This window comes from Helicoverpa zea, chromosome 5 (assembly GCF_022581195.2).
Source record: "Helicoverpa zea isolate HzStark_Cry1AcR chromosome 5, ilHelZeax1.1, whole genome shotgun sequence".
Lineage (NCBI taxonomy): Eukaryota > Metazoa > Arthropoda > Insecta > Lepidoptera > Noctuidae > Helicoverpa > Helicoverpa zea.
In genome coordinates this window covers 12343564-12356848 of record NC_061456.1, presented here as the reverse complement: position 1 = coordinate 12356848, position 13285 = coordinate 12343564, and the positions used below count along the sequence as shown (strand labels likewise).

The window sequence follows — 13285 nt, the reverse complement described above, 5'->3', positions numbered from 1 at the left end:
TTTCATCTAATGGTCGTGATTAGATAATTATGTTTATAAAGTGCTTTTTAAATGACAAGTATTTTTTTTGTGTAAGTATTTATAAGTTTGGGAATCTGGTAAAAATAAGTCCAGATTTAGGCAAAACAAAACGAAATACCTATATTTTTAGACACTCAATACATAATGAAACATTAATGACGTTTTTCAATACATATTATGTAACTTATTAGCGCCTTACTTACACGCTTTAGCAAGTCATGGCAATATTTAATTAGATACAAAGAATCCATTTAATAAATTTTACTTGGTAATAAAATGATTGTACATTGTGCTGTTACTTTAGTTTTAGTATAGTAGTTAAACGTAAGGTTTGGTTCCCTAAAGACGGTCAATGAATAATTATTAATTAAATAGTGTGAAATTTTAAGTTTGAAGAAATTTTCTTTTCAATATGGCGGCCATAGTTGACGGTTTCAATTATGTTTTCTATGATTTGTGTGGTAAGTTATAACTTTATTATTATTAACAAAATAATGAGCTGATTTAGTGATAAGTGAAATAGTTCGAAGTGATGGTAATCAAATGTGATAGTGACTTTTTAAATAAAGTGATGCTTTTGGGCGGACAAGACTCAATATTAATTAAAAAAGCCTACAATTTATGTAGGAGTGGTCAGATTGAACCAATTAACTGCGACGATTAAGAAACCAAAACTATATCGATGTAGTCATATGGTGCTACCCACTCTACATTAAGTGTAAACTATGGGTTTAGCATATGAAATATAGCACGTTTTGAAAATAAAACATAATATGACAGCCCTCAGTAACTAAACATATTGAATGGACATAATTATAAACAATTATAAATTCGAGGTATTTTGTACTTTATGAAATAAGAAAGGATATGATCTTCAATGATTTGACTTCAGGCAGCAGATATGAAATATTTGCTTCATACTGATTTTTGAACCCATACAAACTATCGGCCGACTAAAAGCCGACTTCAATTTGGTCATTCCTTAGTTGTCCTACTCATGTCTTTTATTATTTTTAATTGATTAATGCACCTACCATATTATCTCTGCATCGCCCTAAGGTTGACTAGAGAGAATGCGTGTAGCATTAAGTCCGCCTGTGTGATTAATTTTGCATAAATCCCTTAAAGAAGGCACCTTTCCAGATTTATGGAAGATTGCACATATCATCCCCATACATAAATCTGGTACTTTGAATGACGTGACTAATTATAGACCAATATCTATTATATCACAGTTTGCGAAGATATTTGAGGGTCTCATTAATACTGCACTTTACTCCCACCTACGTCATGTGCTTAGTGATAGACAACATGGTTTCATGTCCAACCATTTCACTATGACTAATTTACTTATTTATACTTCTTTTATTGCCGACACTTTTGAGGCCAGGGGTCGTGTGGATGTTATTTATACAGATTTTGCAAAGGCATTTGATCGCGTAGATCATTCAATTCTTAGTTTAAAATTGGAACATGCTGGTATTCATGGTTCTTTGTTGCGATGGTTCGATAGCTATTTAGTTAATCGTTCTCAGCTTGTAGCATTAGCGGGTTATGACTCTGTACCATTTATTCCTAGTTCTGGTGTGCCTCAGGGTTCAAAACTGGGCCCCCTACTCTTTTTAGTATTTATAAATGACCTATTAGATAAAATGAAATGGTGTTTGAACAATAGAATGACGCTAAATGTTAACAAATGTCAGACAATAACGTTCACTAATAAGTCAAGTTATGATAAATTTGATTACCATATAGAGGGAACTATACTTAACAGAGTATCTGTCATACGTGACCTAGGAGTACTTTTCGATACTGCATTAACTTTCCGTCATCATATAGACAATCTAGTGACCAAGACTAAGAAGATGCTTGGATTTATTTCCGAATATTTTCCGAACCATTCCGTAAAAGCACCAGTATTATTTTACTTTTTAATGCACTAGTAAGAAGCTCACTGGAATACTGTTCCACAATCTGATCTCCATATTACTCTACTTATGCTGACAAGGTTGAATCTATTCAGGCTCGTTTTGTTAGGTATTTGTGTTCAAAGAAAGGCATTCAAAGATCTATTCCTGATTATGGTGACAGAATAAGACACTTTGGGTTGTTAAGCTTAAAAGAAAGGCGAATTCATTCTGATTTACTGACTCTTTACAAAATTATAAATGGCCTTCTTGATGCCCAGTTGATAGAAGGTTTAAAGTTCCGTTTTGACCGACGTAGTAAGTGACATCATCGAGTCTTTGAAATTCCTATATCTACTTTGAATACCACATTTAATAGCCCTCTTACACGTATGGCAAGATTATATAATGAGAGGACCATTGTGACAGATTATCCCATCGATATATTCTTTATGAAGTTCGCATCATACAAACGCTCCCTACTTAAATAGTGTGAATAGTGCCCATTCGTTATTACTTTAATGTGTATTTTAATTTTAATTTTATCAGCTTAGTTATTTTTGTGTAAGTCTCAAATGAGTTTCATGTTTATATAATGTCATGCACTCCTGTAATTTGTACAATTGCTTGTGCTTTCAATTGTTTGATTCTTGAGGTTTTTATATAACATTGGGTGATTGTATTGTTGGTGTGCTTATTTTTAATAAATAAATAAATAAATAAAGTTAAATAAATAAATAAAAGTTTGCTGTGTGCAGGAGCTCTCAAAGTTCTCAACATGGAATTCATACACATATTAGCTTTGCGATCCTTCATCACCATCATCCTCCGAGCCTTTTTCCCAATCATGTTGGGGTCGGCTTCTAGTCTAACCGGATTCAGCTGAGTACCAGTGCTTTACAAGAAGCGACTGCCTATCTGACCTCCGCAACCCAGTTACCCGGGCAACCCGATACCCCTTGGTTAGACTGGTGTTAGACTTACTGGCTTCTGACTACCCGTAACGACTGCCAAGGATGTTCAATGACAGCCGGGACCTACAGTTTAACGTGCCATCCGAAACACAGTCAATGGTGTCTAAGATATACTTAGAAAGTACATACAAACTTAGAAAAGTTGCATTGGTACTTGCCTGACCTTTGCGATCCTTCATAATGATGTATTTGTTGCTTTGGATTTCAGTGCTTTCTGAAAAATTGTTTTCTTTTGATTTTCATTCACATTTACTTCAGAAAGGTTGCGTAATTTCTTTTCTACTTTATAAACATGAAGACTGATTATTTATGGATACAGTTAATTAAATTCCCGAGCATTTTGACTTATAATGTGTAAAGTCACTCGATGACCGCGTGTAACTTGTTATTAGTTCAAAGTCATGGTACATGTTATTTTTTATTTAAGTTATCCCTAATATTGATATTTTTAAAGTCAGCGATTTCAATTCAAAGCTAAATAATTCTACTTAAATGGCTGAAAATCTTGAATGAATACATACAAAATCTTTTCTTGGGGCACACGCTTTACTTCAAACACCACATATCCCACCAAAATATTTTTCCGAACGAATAATTAGCTTGGCGCTACACGAGACCTCGAGGAAAATCTGTTCGCGCACAAAGGTGGCAATTTCTTGGATGTGGTGAATTTGTGACGGTTTTCCAAAGGGATTAAACCAGATGAAACATTTCTATAGCATACTAAGCGCGCAGTGCTGCATTGGTGATCTCAGCTGTCAATTTGTACATCCTTGTGGGGCGTTACAGGCCATCAGAAGCCAGTATAGTTTTGCCAAAGTATCTGAGTTGAAGAGGATTTCATGTAGCTATGTTCCATGTAAAAATTGGTACCTATTTAGCTGTATCCAGTTAGACTGGAGACCGACCCCAATGAAGTTGAAAAGCAATATTTATTTTGATGCGCTAATTACTTGTTTACACATTAAATAAAAAAACCGGCCAAGTGCGAGTCGGGCTCGCGCACCGAGGGTTCCGTACTAATCCTGTATAGATAAAAAGTGACTCTCGCGCAAACCGGTCAGTTTAGAACAATCATAATTATGGTAATTTCGTGAGAGTCAAAATAGTTAATATTTTTTATTTTATAATGTAAACAAAATAGTAGGCCAGTACCTTGTAAAAGTTCTTTTATTAAAGTTATTTATTTACAACATTAGAGATTAGATTAGAGAGAAGCTGCTGCCTTTACGTTTCTAGAGCCTTGACAAAAATGTAATCCTGTCCCTTTCTTTTTTTTATAAAGTCGGCTTTATTTTATTTTGTAAATAGTTCTCATTTAGTTTGTATATCTCAATACCCTCATTAACAGTCGTAATGGTCATAATGGTTTTTATCAAAATGAATTTAAAAAGCATTTTACAAACAAATCCAACTTCAAACATATAAAAAAGCAACAAGAAAACAAAAACAAGAAAGAAAGGAAGATGTTAAGTGCATCGGTCTAGAAGTCGGTGTCTAGATGATGCATCTACATTTATTTAACCACCGAGATCTAGACCGATGCATATAAACAGTTTTCTTGTTGTTTTTAGAACTTGTTATTTTTTTTTTTGTAAAAAGTCTTTATTTTTAACTTTTGTGAAAAGTTCTCGTCAATACGAATAATATAAGCCCAAACACGACGTAACTAAAACATACCGAGTTCTCTCGACTTTCTCACGTCTCCATCATCAGATAAGCTCTAAACCTTCACTGTTTGATAGTATCATCAGACATACATCTGAGAATCAAGTTTTAGCCCTATGCATGCCTACAATTTCTGATAGTTGCCCTCGATTTCTCAGGATTTCCATCATCGGATCCTGACCTGCTAACAATGGAAATAAACGGCGAGTACCTATACTCTTTCACCACAAAGAAATGATTTGTTTAGCTGTAAGTTCTCCATAGTGTACTAAATAAATAAATAAATAAATTCTCAAATCCGTCAAACTTGGTCGTTTAAATTCCCCATTGAAATGAGGAAAATATTTGATGTTTAAACCCGAATTTTCTCTAGATTCTCATGGTTCACATTGATGCGACTAATGCCATAGTAAATCAGAGCCTTATATCATTATATTGTGCTATACTTCGTTCGTGTCCGCCGTGGGTATGGTTTCCATACTAAGGTGCCCAATGACCTTTGAATAATTTAGAATTTTTCACAGTTTAGAGGCAATTAGATTTAAAAAGTGTTTGATATGAATTTCAACTTTAATATCTCTACGCGTTCATGTGAAAAATGGTAGGTAGTAAGTTTATAAATATTAAAAAAATATTTTATGTCATGTAAGCAAAAATAATATTTTATGTAACTTCAAATTTATCATTTTCGCAATTTTTCCTTTATCTGTACTATATAACGTTGCTTCGTGCCGAATTTCAAGATTCTGAGTTCACGGGAAGTACCTTGTAGGTTTTGATTCCCTAGCGTGTGACGGAAATTCGTCTAAGGTGTCGGTATAACGCATGGGAGGGGCACCGCCGGGTCCTCGTCGAGGCTTTGGGCGGCGGCGACCTCTCGCGTCCGGCCCTGGTTCAGGCCATGGTCCGGGGCGAGAGGGAATGGGATGCCGTCGCCTCCTTCTGCGAAGCGGTCATGCTCGAGAAGGAGGAGGCGGAACGCCAGAGAGTTCGCACCTCTCATCCCGGCCGCCGCGCTGGACCAGGTAGGCACCATGGGCGCCGGGTGTCGCGAGATGACTCCCGGCCACCGTAGGCGTGGGTCTGTGGGCGGTGAGTTCGGGTGGCTCATCGACCCTCTGTCTTTCTAGACGACAGACCCGTGTCGACGGCGCGCGTTGTTCCACGCGCTCCTCAAAGAGATGTCAGCAACCCCAGCGGGGCCCAGCAGGGCCAAGGCCTGCCGGGGCTGCGGGTTGTTCGAAAGAGATACCGCGGCCCTGGTACATAAAAGGCCCATGACGGAACACGACGGTTTTTAGTCAGTAAGAGTCTGACACTCCCTCTCCGCTGCTAACCCACAGCGGAAGGGGTCATTTGATGATTTTTGACGTCGTTAAAAAAAAAAAAAAAGGTATCGGTATAAACTGCTGTATCTTTTGATCGCGTTAACTTAGAAGTTTGATTATTTCACTGCTTAAAGGGACAATAAACCTAGGTATTTGGTATAAATTTCAATTTGATACCTTCATTCGTTCGTGAGAAATAAGGTAGTAAGTTTCATTTTATTAAAATATTTTTATTATATTACACTAGCTGGTGCCCGCGACTTCGTCTGCGCAGGTTTAGTATTTCGAACAATCATCATCAGCCTATCGCAGTCCACTGCTGGACATAGGCCTCTCCAAGTGCACGCCACTGAGATCTATTTTCGGCTTCTCGCATCCAGCTCCTGCCAGCCGTCTTGCGCAAGTCATCACTCCACCGTGCCTGAGGACGTCCTACACTACGTTTGCCGAGGCGTGGTCTCCACTCTAGAACTCGTTTACCCCAACGGTTATCGGTTCTTCGGCTAATATGGCCAGCCCACTGCCACTTCAGCTTGCTGATTCGGTAGGCTATGTCGATGACCTTGGTTCTCTGACGGATTACCTCATTTCTGATGCGATCCCTCAGAGAAACGCCGAGCATAGCTCTTTCCATAGCCCGCTGAGCGACTTTGAACTTGTGGACCAGCCGTACCGTCAGTGTCCACGTTTCGGCTCCGTAAGTCATGACAGGTAGGACGCACTGATTGAAGACTTTTGTCTTTAGGCACTGTGGGATCGACGATGTTAGGACTCGACGTAGCTTCCCAAATGCAGCCCAACCCAACTGAATTCTCCTATTCACCTCGTCCTCAAAGTTGTTTCTACCTAACTGCAATGTCTGCCCGAGGTATACATATTTCCGAACAACTTCGAGAACGGCACCGTGTATCGCAATCGGTTCCGGTAGAACATGTTCATTGAACATGACCTTGGTTTTGTCCAAGTTCATCCGTAGGCCGATGCGTAGAGAAGATTCAGCCAGGTCGTTCAGCATCTGTTGTAGGTCCTGCAGCGTTTCCGCCATGATGACGATATCGTCAGCAAATCTCAAGTGAGAGATGTGTTCGCCATTGATGTTGATGCCGCGTCCTTTCCAGTTCAGCGTCTTGAACATATCCTCCATTGCATTAGTGAACAGTTTCGGGGAAATAACATCCCCTTGTCTCACTCCTCGATGCAACGGTATGGGCCTTGTTTGCTGATTCTGTACTTGGACGGACATTGTAGCGGCTTCGTAAAGACATCTCATCACTTGGATGTATCGCCAATCTACTTGACAACGCTGCAGGGACTCCAGAACAGACCAGATTTCAACCGAGTCAAAGGCCTTCTCATAGTCCACAAATGCTAGACACAGGGGCTGATTATACTCTTCGGTCTTCTGTTGTGCATTTCGAACAATATGTTTACAAATTGTAGCCTATGTGTTATTCTGATGTATAAGCTATATTATTGTAAAGTTTCATTAAAATCCATTCAGTAGTTTTTGCGTGAAAGAGTAACAAACATCCATACATCCATACATACAAACTTTCGCGTTTATAATATTAGTAGGATATTAGTAGGATAACTAAAAAAATGTAATTTTCACAATTTTTATATGAATTGTGATTTGTGATTATATGAATGAGATAAATTTCAAGATTCTGAGTTTACGGGAAGTATCCTATCCGGGAAGTATTTGATTCCTTGCGAGTGTCGAAATTTTTTTGAAAATAGCGACATAATCGGCTGTATCTTTTGATTGGCATGGCTTAGAAGTTTGATATTTTCACAGCTTAAAGGGACAATAGACCTGAGAACTTCATTCAGCTTGATACGTCCACGCATTCTTGAGATAAAGGGTCTTGACAGACAGACAGACAGACAGACGGGCAACAAAGTGATCCTATAAGGGTTCCGTTTTTTCCTTTTGAGGTACGGAACCCTAAAAACATCATACATTAAAAGAAATCCTAATGTTACTATGTAAATATTCCTTCACGTAAACTGTAGCCTGTTTATTGGCATTCGATTGAAATAGCGTAAGGAATAAATAATCATATACAGTTCATATGCAGATTATATGCGTGTTAAGGTTAATAGTGGAAGGGATAGCGACATTAAATACTTTCTTCGAAGTTTATTTTAAAATAAAATATTGATTACAAAAAGGAAACATTTACATTGTTTGTTTGTATCTCAAAGGCTTCGAAACTACTGAACCTATTCGAAAAAATCTTCCAAAAGTGAAAAGTTACACTATCCCTTAATTTTATTACATAGACTATATTTTATCCAGATACAGAAAAAAGTTTCCCGGGGAAACTAAGGCAAAGCTATTCTTAATATTCTTATTCAAAAATACCCATTATTAGACATAAATTCTGCTCCGCACAGAATTACAAAAATATTATTGGGTCCAAGGGTTAGAAAATAAGATAAACAGTAGCTTTATATTTAGCCATATACATGGCTGAGATGAAATGATGTTGAGACTAGGAGCCGATCTTTCCTAACATAATTAGGAAAAGGCATAGTATATGGTATATGACGTCCACCAACAAGGTGACAGGCGACCTTGTAAAGTTCGCCGGAAGACGCTGGATGCAGGTCGGTCTCAACAGGTATCTGTGGAGATCAAAGGGGGAGGGCTATGTTCAGCAGTGGACGTCCTATGGCTGAGATGATGATGATGTTATATGGTGATGACGATATCTTATGGTGATGATACTAACAATACTTTTTTCTTTCTTTCCAGATACCAGGACACGCGACTGGTTTCCTTCACCAATTGTGTTGCTCACCATCTTCCCAACATATATATATTTCTCCAACACCTTGGGACCTGCGCTCATGAAAGACAGAAAACCCTTCAAATTGAAAAGAGTTATATTCTACTACAATATCTTCCAAGTTCTTATTAGCGCTTATATATTTTATGAGGTAAGCTTTTTGGTAGTTTGTTTAATAAATTTTGCTGTCAAAGATACCAAAAATACAGAATATTACATATTTTACATGATTAGCTGCACATAACAGTGTATTAGCTACATCTGGTTAGACTGAACGCCTATACGACCCCAACATAGTATGGAAAATGGCTTGGAAGAAGAAGATAATTAGTATAAATGCGAGAAGTCCTGCTAACATAAAAAAATATTTTCTTTCAGGGATTACTTTCCGGTTGGCTAAACGGATACGATTTGACTTGTCAACCTATTGATATGACTGAAAACCCTCTATCGACCAGAGTAAGTATAATGCTTAAGTTTCACTATCCATAATTTAACTCGTCTAAAACACAATTTCAAAATCATCTATCTATACTTATAATAAATCTGTAGAGAGGTCAATTCTGTACATTGAATATATTTCCAAAATAACTATTAGGGGGTGATTAGTTATCGATACTGATGCCAAAAATGCAATCAGTAAAATTTTTGTCTCTCTGTCTGTCTGTCTGTCTGTATGTTCGTTATGGAAACAAAAACTACTTGACGGATTTCAACGAAACTTGGTACAGTAATTCTTCATACTCCTGGGCAGGTTACAGGATACTTTTCATCACGCTACGATCAATAGGGGCAGAGCAGTGAAGGAAAATGTTGGGAAAACGGCAGAAGTTACTCCATTTTTTATGCTTCCGTCGCGTGTGCAGCCTTAATGGTTAAAGCTACACAGAAACCATGTATGACGGAAATATACTCCTTAAAATTATGTAAAAAATATACTATGACAGTATATGGCTATCTTTTATGGTTGGCTCAGAATAACACGTTTAACTCTCGATAGCTTAGACGTTCGGAGCTCTCTGATTACATTTGTCTACTATTACGAAGTCCTAATCTAACGCGGACGAAGTCGCTGGCAGAAGCTAGTTCATAAATAAAATAGTACTTTATGAACGTCAAAATTTACACTTCCTACATGAGGGTTGTTGCTGGGAAGAAGAAGAGGCACAATAAATTCCTTAATAATCTAGAGTTTGAAAAGGGACATGGGTTACTTTTTATCCCAGTTCCCGGATGCGAATTGAACATTAGGGAACAACTTGCAATATTGTCAAAACTTTGCAATATTGTTTTAAACGAATTCACAATCAAATATATACATTAATTGAAAAAAAAAAAACTTATAGACTTCTATATATACAACTTAAAACTAATACAGTGCATCAAAAAATTGCTCCTCATCGCTGTCACTGGGTAATGTACCCAAAAGGCTGGCAGCATTGCCACGTTGGATGGCAATGCTCAACCTCTGTGCGAAATAAAAGCCAGCTTTTGGATCCCGCGAAGTGTCAACAAGGCGCTGGGAAATATCCCTGGCAAGAAGGCGGGCGCTCGGACCCACAGTCAAATTCATCAATTATACCTTAAATACTCGTTACAACTAAATGTATAAATACAAAGGTGGATTTAAGATATTGGACTTCTTGAGTAACATCTCAATCATTTTTATTCTAATTTCTGATTCTAACTTTTACAGATGGCGAATGCAGTATGGTGGTACACCGTAGTCAAACTAATAGATATGCTTGATACAGTATTCTTCGTTTTGAGAAAGAAAGACAGACAAATCTCTTTCTTGCACGTTTTCCATCATTCTATGATGCCCATAGCGTCTTATATTGCTCTTAAATATTTCCCGAGTAAGTATTTTTTTTATTTAAGGGTAAAAGTTAAAAGGGTTCAAAGGTACTGATTAAGTAGCGCCTTAAAATTATTTTTGAGCAAAGATCTGAGTTCGTTGTTTGCTCCAAATATTTTACACATTGGCAACAAGTTTGCATTTTTCACATGTTTATTGTTTAAAACCATTTTATACTCTCTATATACTCAGAAGAATGGTTAAAAATGGTGTAAAAAAAGTTTTGGGTTGGTAAAAAACTGCCAACCGGATCATTGTTGTTATTTTTCGATTATTTTTTTTATACTATGCGAAAACTTACAAATATTAACTTAAAAATTCCAACTATACCAGGCCTAAAGTTTTGTCCAACCTTTCTCATCACTAATAAGTATATTAAAATGTTCTAGATGGTCATGCAACTCTTCTTGGAGTCATCAACAGTCTCGTCCACGTTGTGATGTACACTTACTATCTGATATCAGGTCTTGGACCTAAATACCAGAAGTACTTGTGGTGGAAGAAGCATCTCACTACTATGCAATTGGTAAGTGTAGAAAGTTATACTATGGACTATTCTGCAAGCTAACTATCGGCCAACAGTAGCATGAAAGTATAGTTTGAAAGTAATCGGGAACCCCATCCTATCAAAGATTCCATTTGACCAAAACTTTAGTAGTAGTCTTTGTTTACAAGCGAACAACTTTCTGAGACTAAACTCATATCCATCAAGTTACATCCAAATGGGCTTAGCTAAGTTTAACTGTCTTAAGAGAAATAAAATTGTCTCCAGATTGAATTTTTGTTAGCTAACGAATAGAGACTCCTTAAAGGTTGCTTTTAACCAAACTACATGTTACAAAGCTTGATTAAGAGATGACACTAATCCAAAGAACGATTTACAATAAAAAAATATTTCTTATTCTAGGTCCAGTTCGGCATAATCTTCATTCACAACTTGTCAGCCATTTACCAAAACTGTGGCTACCCAAGATGGATCTCCTGGCTTCTCTGCATCCACTCGCTCCAATTCTTATACATGTTTGGAAACTTCTACTACGTCAGCTATATCAAGCCAAGTCCAAAACCAGAGACCCAGAATGGTGGTGTCAACCATTCTGCAGGCAAGAGTAAACTGAACTGATCATTTCTGGCTGAACTGATCAGTGCTTCCAATGATGAAGAGGAGATTTTGAGGAAGCTTTGTACTAGTCGTAGCTGTTTGAAGATGGTATTTGGCTGCGTCTGTATTAGATTTATAGGTAGTAGCACAAAGTAAAGATGTACAGTTGTGAAGGTATATAGGTATAATGACATTTACACACGCATGTGCATCAACGAGCTTTTACCGGCGCTGTCAGAACTGAGTGTCGTGCATCGAGCACATGCGTTTGTGAGTGACATTGTTACGAACGTTAGTGCGTAGCTTCATAACAGTTTACAAGAGAATATATTTAAACTGTGGTAGTAATGTGCATTTAGAACAAATGAACTAGAGCTAGAAGTAACAAAGTATTTCTATGTAAATACATGCAGAGCATTGTTTTCTTAATTAAATTTTTAAAGAATTTAGGCTCGTTTGGTTTAAATGCATTCGTAATGATCGATTCAACTGGTGTGTCCATTCATTAGGAAAGCATATGAGACTTGCAAAATGTTTGATGGAATGCTCTGTCGTTAGTCCATTAGGTTCCTTTAGTTGGAAGTCATTTATGTTATTGTGATCCAAGTGTGGCATGATTGCTTCGTATATTTCAGGTTTAGTTATTAAAAACTAGAAAATAAAAAAATAATTACTTACTTGTCAACCTACGTAGGTGGTCCCGGTCATATTAGACTAAAATAAAAACGTGGGGCCCATTAACTATTGCTGTAGTACTTTCTTCTAGAGGTATAATAGGTGTGGATTGGATCGACTTACTATAATAATCGTAACTGGAGATTTTTACAATCAATAATCAGCCGTAGTGGCTTCACCAGCGAACGCCGAGCTCATGTAAAAAGTATAAAGATATGCTTTTCCATAGGTAGGAGGAGTTTCAGAGGGGCCCCACGTTTTTATTTTAGTCTAATATGACCGGGACCACCTACGTAGGTTGACAAGTAAGTAATTATTTTTTTATTTTCTAGTTTTCAGTGCACATAAAATAAAACCGTTTAACTTAAAAGTTTTTTTTACCGATTTTTTATTTTCTAGTTTTTAGTAGTGACCCCTCCCTGGGTCAGCAGCAGTAAGGGAGTGCCAGACTCTTACTGACTAAAAACAGTTATGTTTCGTCGTAGGCCTTGTATGTAAATACCAGGGGCCACGGTAACTCTTTCGAACAATCCCGCGGCCCAGGCAGGCCTTGGCCCTGTTGGGCCCCGCTGGGGTTGCTGACAGTATTCTGCTTGTGTAGCCCTTTCATTTGATACCCATATTGAGGGGGTTGTGGAAAAATATGTAATCCGCCATTTTGTGCCGGCGGCCATATTGGATTTACAATGTTATTGATATTACTATATTGTATTGTCATCGGAATTAAAGGTGTATACAAAATTTCAGATTAATCGGTTGAAAGGAAGAGGGTGAAAGGAGATTGGGCAAGAATGTATGAAGTTTGGTCCAAATGTCCACCACGAACGAGACCTATATAATTAAATAGTCCACTTAATTTAGAGTAACTTTTACTAAGAAAGTAAAAAAAAAACAATGCCAAAAAAAAGTTATAGCCAAAAATGTATTCTTAATTTTCGGTAGTTTTTGTATGTTGTC

General features: G+C 37.4%; 1 protein-coding gene across 1 annotated transcript; it reads left to right on the top strand.

Moving 5' to 3' along the window:
- The first annotated feature begins 348 nt into the window (after positions 1-348).
- On the top strand, positions 349-12298 carry LOC124630514 (elongation of very long chain fatty acids protein-like). The gene is made up of 6 exons (XM_047164453.1): positions 349-482; positions 8660-8844; positions 9072-9152; positions 10390-10552; positions 10941-11077; positions 11459-12298. The coding sequence occupies exons 1-6, from the start codon at positions 434-436 to the stop codon at positions 11672-11674; spliced, it is 831 nt and encodes a 276-aa protein (XP_047020409.1). The 5' UTR covers positions 349-433; the 3' UTR covers positions 11675-12298.
- The last annotated feature ends 987 nt before the right edge of the window (positions 12299-13285 follow it).

Coding starts and splice junctions, on each gene's coding strand:
- LOC124630514 (XM_047164453.1), top strand. CDS start 434: ATGGCGGCCATAGTTGACGGTTTCAATTATGTTTTCTATGATTTGTGT. Junction 8,845..9,071: donor GCGCTTATATATTTTATGAG/GTAAGCTTTTTG, acceptor ATTTTCTTTCAG/GGATTACTTTCCGGTTGGCT. Junction 11,078..11,458: donor ATCTCACTACTATGCAATTG/GTAAGTGTAGAA, acceptor TTCTTATTCTAG/GTCCAGTTCGGCATAATCTT.